The sequence below is a fragment of the Mastigoproctus giganteus genome, chromosome 11 (genome assembly GCF_048544385.1).
Source record: "Mastigoproctus giganteus isolate SK-2022 chromosome 11, ASM4854438v1, whole genome shotgun sequence".
Classification (NCBI taxonomy): domain Eukaryota; kingdom Metazoa; phylum Arthropoda; class Arachnida; order Uropygi; family Thelyphonidae; genus Mastigoproctus; species Mastigoproctus giganteus.
Window position 1 is genome coordinate 137203831 of NC_143585.1, and position 14995 is coordinate 137218825.

Consider the following 14995-nt stretch of genomic DNA (forward strand, 5'->3'; position numbering starts at 1 on the left):
TTTGGCTGATGTTATATTAGCTTGTTTTCTTGCATCATATGCCTCTAATGCTAATGAGCATTAAGATACCTTAATATTCCAAATAAAATCACAAAATTAAAATGTCAAATCAACATTCATTCCCAGGATTGCAAATACACAACTCTGTAAACAGAAAATGGAATTTTCCCTTTAGGCATGGAGTTGTGCATTTGCAAAATAAAAATAGAATTAAATAAAGACAGGGACCTTCCAAGCACCACCTCTTCAAGGGGACAGTAAGGGAATATTTGCACTTGGTTTTAACATGTTGATTAGCTGAGATGACATTCAAATGTACATTTGTTTTGTTACATTATCTTGTTTAACTTACAGTGGTCAGTGCTGTGGTATACTTTATCATTTTGAGGTTACTTTGTTCATTATTTTCTTTCTATCTTCAGATCATATAGGGATATAAGTTGCCATTTGGCTGGATAGTTGTCAAAGACGGATATGATTCTTTTTGGAGCTCACAAGCACTGACAATCCCTTGAAGAGGTGGTGGTTGTGCTTGTGAGTTTCCTGTCTTTAATTTCATTTTTATTGTGAAAGTGGCACTCATGCTTTAGTGGGTATGAAGGCGCATCTTTTTGGATGGGGAGTTGTGTGTTTACACTGCTGAGGGCGAGTACTGATTTCTTATTTTTATGATTTAATTTTATTTTGAATATTAGGATATACTGGTACTCATGTAGCAGAATTGTGCCTTGCCAAGCACAACCCTAATTGTAGTATTAACTTGGTGTATTTGATGTTGTGGTAATTAGTGTTTCTTTTTTAAAATAGTCTTTGAAACAGTTCCTTTTCCATATTGAAATTTACTTTAATAGATGGTGCATTTCATTTTACTTTAGCTTTACAGTTGGCTTTGTAATAGCATAAAAATTTAAACCATTTATTTTATTTGATAATATTTTAGGTGCTTGATAGCAAGATTTAATATATGAGCCATGCCTGGTGTGACTGGTGGACAAAACTGGGATGATAGAGACTCACATATGAGGTAAATTTGATTTTATCTGTGACGGAAATAATTGTATTAATATTAATAAAATGCTGCAAGACACCAGAATGAAGTTTCCTCTGTGTGTGTGCACGCACGCACAAGGGAAATACTTCACCACATAGATTATCATGCAGATGTTCAACTTACCAAACTCCATCCTTTTGGTAACAGTTTCTTTTGGTGCTCCTGCCTAATCTTGTAGCACTTCTCTGCACCCCTTTTAATAATTCTTCATCCTTCCTAAAAGGTGGTTTATAAACATATATGCGGTATTCAAGGTATTTCCTGATTATCACTGCTTTATACAGTGGGATAATCATCACTGTTTCTGCTGGAAAAGTACATTGACAGAACCCTATAAGCTGCCCTAGTAGCCTGTATGCACACATCTCATAGACATGTCAGTTATGTCTAAGTATACTTCAATATTAACTACTTTGAGTTTGGTGCTACTCAAATGGTATATTCTGGGATTACCGCTACTCAAATGCATTACCTTGCATTTATTAATATTAAACCTCAATTGCTGTTTTTCAGCCTATCTGCCCAGTTTGTTCAGATCTTTTGAAGTAGTGTATCTGATTAATGTTATTTATTGCCTTGCATTATTTTGTATCATTGGAAATAGTAGTTATATCTATGCCATTTTGCTTCAATTTATACAACAATCATTCATGTGGAAAAGCAAAGGCTTTGCTAAAATCTAAGTATATGGTGTGAAATCTATGCTGTGTATCCAGTTTCCTTTGCTAACCTCATATTAGCTAATCAGATTGTCCAGGCATGATCTACCCTTAACAAATCAATGTTGAGATTGCCATACAGCTCTATCCCTATTCATATGATCTTGGATTAATTCTTTAACTAATGACTCCATTATTTTTCTAGGTGCATACTTAAACTTACTGGTCTGTAATTACTCATTCACTTCATTCTTTCAACCATTCTTGTGAATAGGAGAGACATTTTTACCTCTCCAGTTTGTAGGACCTTCCCTCTAGAGATGCTGTGATTATCCTAGCTAAAGATTTGATTATTTTTTTTCCTGTTTCTTTTAATATAACTTAGATTCCATTGATTCTAGGCACGTCATGTAGGTGTGTCATGTAGCTTTTAGCTGCAACAATTTCTTTTCCAGCTTCTTTTCTTATGTTACTGTAACATAATTTAATTCCCAATTTGTGTTCTGGTATCCTCTTTTATAAAATTTCTTTCTGTGTGAATATAGATGCAAAATTTGTACAAGTTTGTTAGAAAACTATATACATGTCAGGATCATCAATCTTCAAAATGTTAGCATTAAACTAGCAAAGTCTTCTCATAACCTGCTTTATTACAGACAAATATATACACTTACTATAAGATTCTATGGCTTCTGATAATTTATGGTCATCAAATTCATTTTCTTCTCTGTCACTAAATTCAGCAGTTCTTCCAACATCCATTTTGGTCTGAACCTTATATGGTATCTTTTTGTTGGTATAAAAAGATAAGTTAGCATATGTTATTACTTTCCCGAAAACTTCCCAATTACCATTTGCATTTTTTAACATCAGTGTGTCCCACTGAAAAGAATTAAAAATTATGTGTGACTATTGTAATCATTTTTTGCAAAAAGAAAATCCTTTTCCCTTATAGTAGCTATTTCTTTTACTAATTCCTACATTGGTACACTATGATGATTACTATCAAGTGGTTCTTTTAATTGAAAATTCTTAGTACATGAAGAATTGCAGCTTATCAGATCAGGAATATTGCTTTCTCTTGTTTCTTTTTTAATATATCAGCATTGAAAGCAGTTGTCCAGAAACCTTCTGCTACTGAGGCAGTGCACACTTTTCAATTAATATCTGGAAAGTTAAAACATCCTATGATATGTTCTGATTTGCAGGCCCACTCTATCTCCTTTTAGAGTTGTTCATTATCTCATCACAGTCATTTGTTCTGTAATATACTCCTACAATAATTTTTGTTTAATAATGAACCAGTACTTTAAATTTATTTACTAAGTTCCTAGTGTTAGTGTGTAAGCAAGCAAGTGTGTGACTGTGTTTTTAGGAACTCTTAACACATCCCATTGCTAGTCTCATGTGGACCCCCAGCTGACCTTGTAATCCCTTACCTGCTTCCTAGGCCATTGCACATTTCTATAGAAGCAATTCGAGTGAATTCCACCTTTGCTTATGGTGGCTTTCATTAAACTATTAGTCTGTGTATCCTCCCTCAAAACTAGCAATTTGCCGAATCACTAATTTTGCCTTGATAACATCAGCAAATATTTTTGCACCTCTTCTGTTCAAGTGTATCCCATTTTTATAAAACACTCCCTTCTTTTTAGAAGCTGATGCTATGCAGACAAAAATTCTACCCTATGAGTATATCACATTCCCTAAGAACCAAACTGATTGTTAAGTACTTTCAGTTATTGACAAATTCCCTAATTTCGTTCCTTAGCATAATTTCTGACACTTTCAAATCGAGCACTAACTCCCGGCTTTTTCTCAAAACCTTCTTGTAACAGGCGCCTCTGTAGCCAGGTGAGAAGGAGCAGCAGTGCATAGCACACGCTTCTTGATTAGACCGGGGTTCGAGCCCGTTACCACCAAATACCGAGGATGTGGAAAGGTCAGGGAATGACCACCACATATCCTGGAGCAATATGGCCTTAGTTGCTAATGCTCCTAAAAACCAAATAACAAACAAAAAACAAACAAACAACCTTCTTGTAACTAGTAAGTAAAGCCTCAGATTATCAGTATTCATAACACTATCATCTTTTGTACCTCTAAAGTTCTACAGTCTAACTTTTGTCCTGGCAGATATAATCTGGTCTGATTCCAGCTATCCTTATTGTTTGAAATATTCGTGGTTTCCATGATAATATTCAACAAGAATACCTACCTCCTTTTGGACTAGTGCTTTTGGCTCTTGGTGATCCCATTGTGCAGCCAGACATATAAGGGTAGACTTTAGCATTGAGTTTGGTAGCTGAGTATTAGATGTTTTCCTGATTAATTCTTTCATAGACAATGGCACTTTTTTTTTTTTTTTTTTTTTTCAGGCACCTAAATTTTTCACTCAAAATGCTAAATATTTGCTGAATCAGTCTATGCTCAGCACATACAAAGGCTTCTGTGTCATTACTGTTCAGCTACGATCCACTGCATCCATGTCACACACTATAAGCAGTAAGGCCTCGATTTACAGGAAAACTGCAGTTAGTTCCCTCTGAGTGAAGGCATCCTCAAACTCTGAGCCATATGCTTTGCTGCTCTATTCAGATATACAGGGTGTCCCAAAAAGGTGTAACCAATTTTAAATGTTTGTAACAAATGTAATTTTAATGATAGAAACACAAAACCTGCACTAAATGTGAGAAAAACAGTTGAAGTTTTTACTGACATTCAACATGTGCACCACTTGTCACATTAACAATATCTAATCGGTAATAAAATTTATCCCATGTTTTTTCAAGGATATCACTCTTAATCATGGTAATTACATTTGTAATCCTGCGCTTTAAGTCTGCGATGTCTGCAACAGGGGTCTTGTAGATTGTGACTTTGATGAATCCCCATAAGAAGAAATCACAAGGGGATAAATCTGGTGAACATGGTGGCTACGCAATGGGACCATCATGCCCAATCCAACGGCCAGGAAACTTGTCATCAAGAGTCTTCCTCACACTCAAAGCCCAATGTGGCGGCACTCCATTCTGTTGGAAAATAGCCCCATTTGGCAGTTCATCCAATTGAGAATACACATAAAGCCCAAGCATGTCCTGGTAATTATCCGCTCTCACAGTCACTTCTTGAAAGGATTATTAGTTTCCTATTGTTTGTATTGCTCATTTAAAATTGGTTACACCTTTTTGTTCGTGTAACAAGTGGTGTACATGTTGAATGTCAGTAAAAACTTCAACTGTTTTTCTCACATTTAGTGCAGATTTTGTGTTTCTATCATTAAAATTACATTTGTTACAAACATTTAAAATTGGTTACACCTTTTTTGAGACACCCTGTATATTTTCAATCATTATAGACACAATTAAAAAAATAAATTACAGTTGAGATACAACGCTGTATCGCAGTACTATACGACTAGCATAGTAATGCTGATATGTACAGTAATATTACATGATATATAAGTGTGTGTGTGTGTGTATATATATATATATAATAGGAAAATAATATCATCATATTTAGTTATACTACTTATTGCTGAGCATTCCCCCACATCACCCCACCTTGCCTTTTGCTACAAAATTTCAAAGCTGTGTTCAACAGATAAACATCTAGCATGTAAATTTCGAGTTGTGGTAAAGAAAGCATCATCATAATCCTATCTTCTGTTTGCACAGGCAGACAAAAGAAACAGATGCCATGGTCAATGAAATTTTACAATACTCCAAGGGATAGATATCCTATATTTATAACTCAATACACCACTGATATTTAAATTAAGCTACTAGATGTTGAGTGTCATTATTGGCCTGCTGACAAGAAATCTGAAGCCCAGTGCTATATTTCTCTCTGCTGATTCATCTGATGATGACAACTACAATAATCTTCTATTTATAACCACTTAGCATTAAGAACAAGAATTTTTGACACTACAAATTCAGTTTTAAAATGAAAAATTTGATCTTACAAACTTTTGCTGAACTCCAGAAACTGTGTGCATCAAATCAGTACATACTTATATCTGAACAGCACTGAAGCTGTCTTACATCATGCAAAACTACAGTTCTGTATTTTGCCTAGAATGTCTAAATTTGACAAGTGACAATTCTCAAAATTATGTAAGGTGGATGTTTGTGCGAGTGAAGGGTGCAGTGCATTGTACCAGTTAAATGGTATGTCACTGTATGACAGTTGACAATGCAATACAATATGGGGAATACAAGAATGATATCCCAATTGATGATGCACCGCACACTCAAACATATGGGTTCTACAGCAGACGACTTAAGAGACATTCGCTCCTCACTACTGATCATTGTTGACAGTGAATGCCGTTGTGTCAACAACATGCCATTTGCTGGAGGGCTGGAAATGAGTGTGTTGGTCAGATGAGTCCAAATATCTGGTGCAATGTGCTGATGGACACCTTCATGTGTGGTGCAAGCAACATGAGTCCGTGGACCCATCGTTCATGGTGCCCACTATCCAGGCAGATGGTTATGGTTACTTAATATGGGGCACATATTTTTCTTGCAAGAACTAGGATCCTGGTGTACATGGACCAATGTTTCATGTTGAGTCTACCAGCAGCTTTTAGAAGACCATGTGCACCCTGGCATGTTGAATTTTTTCCTGGACAGAAACGGGATCTTCCGAAGTTGAGTTTTCACTGTGTCACTGTGCACAAGTAGATTGAGGAACACAATGAAGATATCACCCATTTTGATTGGCCTTCAAATTTGCCTGACCTCAATCCAATTGAACACCTGTGGGATGTTTTGGAATAGGAAGTGAGGCATATGGACACGTGAACACTGTTTGTTCTGACACTGTGGAAAGCCTTGCCTTTTATGTATAGCCATGCGATATGCTCACGAGCATGAGTACATGACAGCATTATTATTACATTTAAAAAAAAAAAAAAAAAAACTACTAATGAACTTAGTAAATATTCTAACTTTATTGGAATATTTACTAATTCCTTAATAGAGTATGAATGCAGCAAAAGTACCAAAAAATTTCTTTTTTTTTTTTTTTTTTTTTTTTTGTGAACTGCCATTCCAACCTTTATATTGAAAAGACAAAATCTTTAACATTAGAGGGGGGAGAGGAACTTGTAATATTGTAAGATGACATTGAAATTTTTCAGTACCAACTTAAGTTTGAGTTCGGATATAATAAAAAACAAGTTAGTTAATGTACACAATGCATTACATTTTGGGAATATTAGAAAATGGTAATAATTCATGATTTTTAACAAAAAAAAAAAGCAGAAAGCAATGACTTATTTTTGAACTAAGAACATTTTGTTTCTGTGCATTCTCCATATTTCCTAATTTCCTATTCATTCCTCCAATCAGAACATGGCAACAAACATAATATTGAATACTTCAGCTATGATATAAGGTATATGGATAACCTATGTGATATGTATGAAAAAAAGAAATAATAATCAATGGATTTCTGTTGGTCTCATTTTAATGAATTTGGATTGGCTTGACAAATCATTCTAAAAGAGCCAAACAAATTAAAATTTTGTGAAAATCCATCCACTAACTAGGTATTGAGTTATTACATATAGTGGATGGATGGATAAACATACATGGTGAAGACAATTGGTGCTTTACACATATGCAAAAAAAACAATGATGTAGAATATTATGCAATTATAACAGGAAAAAATAAAATTACCGTTTATGTTCAATTAAAATATACAATTACTAATATCATATCTCATAAAGTATACAAACTAAAATTAGTAAAACAGTAACTAGCTTTTGGTAGTTAGCTATTATTATCAATATTTAAATTATTTCTATTTGGGTAGTCACAAAGATTAATTAAGGATATAGCATACAGATTTTTTATAGTCATTGATCTATCCATATGATCTGTTGTAATGGATCATGGTAATATCTAGCATTTGACTGTCTACATGCATAAAGCTTTTGGTACAGTTCTCAAGTTGGCTGTAAATCCCAATATTTAACATTAAAGTTTGACAGTCTCATTGCCATGAACTGCAGAGTGTGTTTTGTAGATTTTAGTTTTTATATTTTATAATTTTTACATTAATAATTTCATATATAATAGCACATTTTGTTAGATAATTTGTTTCTTCAAGTAGTAAATTATTTTTATTTGGTTCAGAGTCACCAAGAACAGCTTATGGACTGTGTCTATATGTCTGGTTTGATTCATCTGACCTCAGAATGTTTTTCAGACTATAAAAATATTAAGAACCAGACCATCCTATTCCAAATCATTGATGTGATTCAGGAAATAAACATTAACTGTAGCATTAAGAGACTTATTTTCACCTCCACTGTCTGCTTAATATAGCACAGCAATTATTTAGAATGTGAATTTTCTTAATTAGTGGAATTATTTTTGAATTCCAACTTCATGGGGCATGCTACCTCAATAGGCCAATAATTCCTTTAATGCATTTTTGTAGAATATACCATTTTATTTAGATATATAGAAAATTCTGTGGATTCAAGAATTGTTTTTTTTTTTAGTGAATCCAGGCCATACCTGGGAGGAGCCATGTCACCACATAGGCGGCACAGTGATATAAAAACAATGTCACAATATTCTAATGGTTATAATTCAGGTAATTATGCTGCTTTATGTTATGTTATACACAATGTTTTATGTTATGCCTCTTTTGAGATACTATACCTCTTTTTAAAGGTTTTGAATTTGCCATTACTGGCTGTGAATTCAGTCTTTTGCACTTGCATTCTCCCTAGTGTCTTTTTCACAAGTTCTGTAAAATCTTCACATCCGTGTAAGCATCTGGCCTTTCACAAATCACTGCAGTGCTTAAGGGCCCATTTTTCTGGGCCTAGTCTTCTATTCTTACATTTGGGGCTTTCTTCATCTTCCCTAAATTATTATCATGAGACATGCAAGACATTTTAGAACTTTTTGATGTCCTGCTTGCAACACTTGCCCTTATGGTAGCATTATTCTTCTTGATTGCCCTAATGGCTGATTCATTGACCCCTAAGCCCTGTGTCATTGATGCTGCTCTCTCTCTCCCTGTGCGAGTCTATCAAGCACTTTTATTTTCTCCTCCATTGTCATAACTTTCCTTGCTCTTTTTAAATATTCGCTTGTAACACTTTTTGAATATTTAGAGGCCATATTAAAGGATTAAGTAATGTACTTTTAAGATTAAGTAGTAATATAGACTGTACACTCGTGGAAAATCCTCTGCGGGATGAGACAGTACGTGCCACTCTAAAAAAATGCATTAACAGATGCTGAACCAGAAGCGGCCCCAGGTCTGTCAGCGCCCTGTGCGAGATTTTTTGGTGTGCCCTCTCTGACTTGAAATTTATAACAAATCAGTGAATTTTCGGGGCATTTTGTGCCTCCTAAATTTTGGCGCCCTGTTTAGGGAAACCGCCCAATTGTGCCTTAAGCCTGGCCCTGTACTGAACTCGCTGTTAAAAAATATATATATATATTAAAAAAGATCTGGTTATATGATATGTTGTTTTAAAGGATGAAACATACAATATAATTATTTTAGATCAAATAATAATAATAATAACTGGCTACCTTGCAGTTGCAACATTGTAGTACATAATTAACTGTCCTATTGCCGAATCTTTTAGAACAGAATTGCTATCCTGCCAAGTCCCGCTATCCAATTTTCACTCCTCCCCACTCACATTTTCCCTTCCATTACATCCAGACTGTGCAGGTAGTGGCCATAAGCTTCTGAAATCACTGAAAGTAGAAATCACTATATTGTATACTGAAGTGGGAAATTTTTTCATTGTATCTATATTGTATGTAGTAGTAAAATACATCAAGGTTATTCAAACTTCAGAGTATATATTTTTTTTGTTTCCTTTCAGTACTCAGAGTTCAGAAAATATAAGAATATGCATCTCAAACTGCATACACTCAAAAACCATGGTTGGAAAAACCACAGTTGGTGAGAGACTCCATATATTGTACAAAAAGAATATGTGGAATAGAAGCAGGTTATGTCTGCCAGGGGCAAAAGTGGAGGATGTTGTAGAGCATATATCTTCTAAGGGCACAAAAGATGATAGTGTTGTACATGTGGGCACTAATGATATTAAGAGTAGGAAATCTGAGGATTTACATAACAAGTATGGGACAATGTTGGAAGAAAGTCACGTTAGGTTTAAATATGAAAGTGTCTGTAATTCTGCACAGTTATGATAGGAGAGAGCACATGTTGAGAGCCTTGTTAACCAATTTAACCTGGAGAGACTGTGCAAGGCTTGTGGGGTAGAAATGTTCTCATCATGGTCTGTGTTTGTTAAAAGGAGAGACTGTTTTTTTTTCAGGGATGGCATATGCTTAAATAGAAGGGGTGCAAGGATATTTGCTGAGGCTATCAAGGCAGTGTTAGGTGGGTTGGAAAACTGCTAGCTCTGGGGAGTTAATAGATCAACTGGAGCCGTAGACGCAGGGGAAAGTCATTCTTGCACTGCTTCTATTGGAACATGTAGCAGTCTGGAAAGCAAGGTGTTGGAGATTTCAAACGTTGCTGTGAGTCTTCATGGAACAAGTAAGTATACTGTGTTAGGGTAATTAAGAGTAAGAACAGATGCATATATAATAGCATGTATGCTGATGCCACAAACATTGTAAATAAATTTTATGAATTTGAAGTACCGATTAAGTCATCAAATGCAGACATTGTAGGGATATTGGAGTCATAAAGGATATAGCGTTTAAACATATGGAGTATGATGTGTATAGGAAGGACAGGACAAGAGGGAGAGGCTATGCTTTTAGTTAAAAGAAAACGAGAATAGGAGTATGTTAGTATTGGTAGTGGCAGATGCTGCAAGAAAGCAAACTAATAAAGCAGCCAAAAAAATAAAAAAACGCCCACATCACTTGTCCATCCACTCCAATAATTTGTCTAGTTCTCTAGTTCAATCAACAACCTGCTGGCTGAAGAAAACTTCCACACATCTGTCCTAGGTGCCTCCGTAGCCAGGTGGACAGGAGCAGTAGTGCGTAGCACACGCTTCTTGATTAGACCGGGGTTCGAGCCCGTGACCACCAAATACGGAGGATGCGGAAAGGTCAGGGAATGACCACCGCATATCCCTGGAGCAATATGGCCTTAGTTGCTAATGCTCCTAAAAACCAAATAACAAACAAACAACAAACATCTGTCCTACAGTCATCCTTCCACAATTTAAATTTATGCCCCTTCATGTGTGTAGTGAAAGCAAGAGGAAGAATGCCATCAGCATTAAGCTTGCTCAATGAATTCAAAGTCTTAAACACCTCAGTCAGCAGTGCCAGCCTTAGCAAATGTGATGCCCGATTGGAATTTGCTGGTGGGGCCCCTTGAAAAATTCGATATTAACCTCCCAATACTTTGAAATAATGAAAAACTAAAACTATTAATAATTCTTTATTATTTTTATATTATTACAATTTATTAACAAGTAACCAGACATTTTGATAATATAAACAAAACTAATCAGAGGGATACTCTTCTTGCCCTTTTATCGGCAAAATCTAAACGTTCTCAAAATTTAAATTCTTGTGCTTCTTCTCTTTCAATGGATAAAATTGCAAGGCTATTGAGTCTCTCTTGAAGTATTGTCGATCTCATATATGGTTTTATTAACTTTAATCGGGAAAAGCTTCTTTACCCTGACAGTGGAGTCACGGTAAAGAAGGGTAGTGATATGAATAAATTCGGAAATCCAGTGGCTCTTTCATTAGTTGCAAGAAATTTTAAATTTTTAAAGGATTTTCGAAGCACGATTCTGGAAGAATTGGTTTCGGTGCTTCCATTTCCTCAACTAGCATATGGCCATCAGTATCTGCCATCTTCACAGACTTGAGCAATTCATTGCCTTCAATGATTTTGGTATCTGAAAGCGCGATTTCTAATCTGCAGCTTGTTTTCTTAACTCATCCTTTGGAATTCTTAGAAATTTACCCAAGAAACCAAATATTATTATGTAATTTCAATATCACTTAATTTGGTTGTCAGCGTGCATTTACAATATTTACAAAAACATTTTAAATAATCGCCATCTAATTTAAATAATCACCGTTTGCAGAGTCAGTTCTTATATTTAGCATCTTTGAGCCATTGATCACGAAAGTTTCAGAAAAAGGAATTTAAAGAATTCTGAGTGATTAGTGCAAATTTATATTATGATATCTTTCTGATTTGTAAATGATACAGCAACAAATTTTCAATAAAAAAAAAATACTGAGATCAGAATAATAAATAATATTACAAATCATTCTGTCAAATTGTAACAAAATGCAAAGAATAGTAAAAAAAATAAATCTACAGCAATGAGTAACATATATTATTATTGGAAACTATATGTTTGATGATTGCCGACGTCATGGACCATTCATAATTTGTGAATGCTCCTTCATGTGAACTTATGAAACCTGGAATAATAAATTCACTTACATGGAATAATAAAATCACTTATAACAGAATCACTACAAAGTTGGCATTGCACTGCACACAAAGCAAATCAATGCATACTTCTCTTTTCAGAGGAGCACATTCATTGTTAACTGAGCATAAAAGGGAAAGAAAAAGGGGCAGACAAGAAAAATAACTTTTTGAAATTCATATTATATCTTTCTCTGATCTGTAAATTATCCTTCAACATATTTTCAATAAAAAAAATTTTCGGACACCAGAGTAATAAAATTACAAATTGTTCTGTCCAATTGTGACAAAAAAAGTTATCATATTAGGCCTCCCAAATATTTTTATTCATTGGCTGTGCATTGTGTTCTATGGTTGATTTGTCTGTTTTGCTGGACAAAAAACGAGTTTCTGGCAGGGGAAAAACCTTGCTATCTACACCTGAGACTGACTAACTGAGCCATGGAGTGGCAAAAAGCCCATAAAAGTTCCTCGTGTCAGTGATGGGATTCGAACCCAGGCCTTTTCCACCTGGTATGAGAAGGATGGTGACGATATCACTGTGCTACTGTGCAGACAAATTGTAACAAAATGAAATGAATAGTAAATAAATAAATAAATCTACAGCAGTGAATAACATACACCGATGAGCCAAAACATTATGACCACCTACCTAATATGATGTTGGTCCTCCATGTGCAGCCAAAAAGAGGTCGTACCTGGTGAGGTATGGATGCTGCAAGATTTCTAAATGTGTCTTGTGGTATCTGGTACTAGCATGTAACCAGCAGATCCTTTAACTCCTGTAAGGTCCATGGTTGAGATGCTGCAGATCGGAGTTGCTGTTCCAACATAAACCACAGATGCTCGATGGGATTGATGTCTGTGGAATTTGGAGGCCAGGGCAATACTTGGAAGTCTTCCTCATGTTCCGCGAACCAGTCTCAAACAATCCGGGCAGTGTGGCATGGTGCATTATTCTGCTGAAAGACGGTACCGCCAGAGGGGAAGACCATTGGAAACTTCATGCTGTGGAGTAACTAAAGTAGATGCTTTACTCTGCCTGGTCATCGCTTATTCTGCTCTCTAAGCACCACGGGATAAACGCTAATTACAGGAAGGGTCGCTCCCATTGCATTGGCTAGTTTCAGAATGCCATAAGTGAGGATCAAAGGATCTGCATTTCAGATGTCTCTCGTTAATATAGTAATAACTCATTCTTAGTCCTTGTAGTTTTTCGTTTCAGATAAACAGACAAAAAAAAAATCCAAATCTAGCTGAAAGGTGCTAAAACGATAACACTGGCCATAGCTACGTTGTGTGACAAATTTGCATAGTGTAAAATGAAACAAATTGCCCTCCGACAACAATCAGAGTGTGCACACACACAAAAAATGTAAATTCACCAACATTAAAATAAAATCAGACTGTGATGTATATACAGGCACTCCCCGACATATGCAATACTTGACTTATGGAAATTTGACTTTATCTAAGTTTTTGCCAGTCGGTGCAAGCTGAAAAAAATCGTGGAAACATATTTTGCATCCCATAGAAATAAATGCTGTATTTAATAAATAAATGCATAATAAATGCTGTGAAGCACGTGCACGAGGTTGGTGAACGTTATGGAGGCAGTTGTCAATAATTAATTGCATTTGTAGTGATGTAATTTCCTCGCCCTCTTCTCCCATTGGCTTGAATAAATATCGCTAGGAGGAAAACTTTTTTAATGTATAGAGAGACATTATATTACATCATATTATAATAATTATTATAGCAGTAAATTTATTTTAAGTTTTGAATTGTGCTATTGATGTACTACAGCTATAAATTTTTTTTTTTTTATTGACATTTCCAGCTTGTACCAGCAGATGAAATTTTGCACAGCATTACTCACTAGATTTTGCACATTCTACTAAAAAAACAAAAATCTCTCTTCCAAAAGTATCTGGACATAAGTGTTTCACATTGTTGTCAGTGCCGCTCACTTGAATAACCTGTGATTCCCCCTTTGGCCATTATGACACACTTCACTCTCCTGGGTAGGCTTTTCACCAACAAAAGCTAGACTGCAGTGCTCATAGGTGTTTTGGGCTCAAATTGGAACTGTGCATTAACCATTTCAACTTTTGCACATTTTCATATTCACAAACCATTCTTGAATGGCACTGGTGGTGGTGTGACATAGGTTATCATCCCTTTAAAATGAATCTGAGTCTGTACCATAGTGTTTGGGGTGAGACGCCATCAGTGGTTCCCCACAATTGTACCAGTGAACTGCTGCATTGTTATAAAAAGCATGAAACAATTTAAAATGTTAAGCTAGGCATTGACATTCATCATTTTCCATACAACTGCCAAAAATCCTAGATTATACCATGAGTAATAGTTGCACACCATAACTCTACCTCCTCCAAATTTCATTATTGGCACAGTGTTTTATAGGGACAGATGTTCTTTAGGCATCCTCCACACCTGTCCATCTGATTAGAATAGGGTGTACCAAGTTTCATCACTCCTTAGCACTGACTTTTACTGCTCTCTGGACCATTTACTGCATTCATTCCCCCATGCAAGGCAGGATCACTGATTGCAGTTGAAGTTTGATTTCACATTGCTGTTTTTCCCATGAAAATTGAGGATGTTGAGCTCCCTACGTAGTATGTTCATTCAGACTGCAACCCTTGGTGGCACCTTAAATTTCTACTTGATGTTTTTTCCCTATATGTTGTTGGATGGTGTTATCAGTTATGCTAATATCAGAAATGGTTGACTTTGAATGGTATAGGCTATTGGCAATTGCACAACTTAATAAGCCAACAGTGCAATTTCTGACTGTAACACCCCTCTTGAAATCAGTCA

General features: G+C 35.5%; 1 protein-coding gene across 3 annotated transcripts in view; it reads left to right on the forward strand.

The window, feature by feature from the left end:
- LOC150078460 (epidermal growth factor receptor kinase substrate 8-like) overlaps nt 1-14995 on the forward strand; it is a 234340-nt gene that overhangs the window by 83737 nt on the left and 135608 nt on the right. For all 3 annotated transcript variants that reach the window (XM_090384181.1, XM_090384182.1, XM_090384183.1), the window contains 2 exons: nt 941-1024; nt 8232-8326. In XM_090384181.1, coding sequence (XP_090240307.1) covers nt 972-1024; nt 8232-8326 — 148 coding nt within the window. In that variant the 5' untranslated portion in view covers nt 941-971. The remainder of the gene's footprint in view (nt 1-940; nt 1025-8231; nt 8327-14995) is intronic.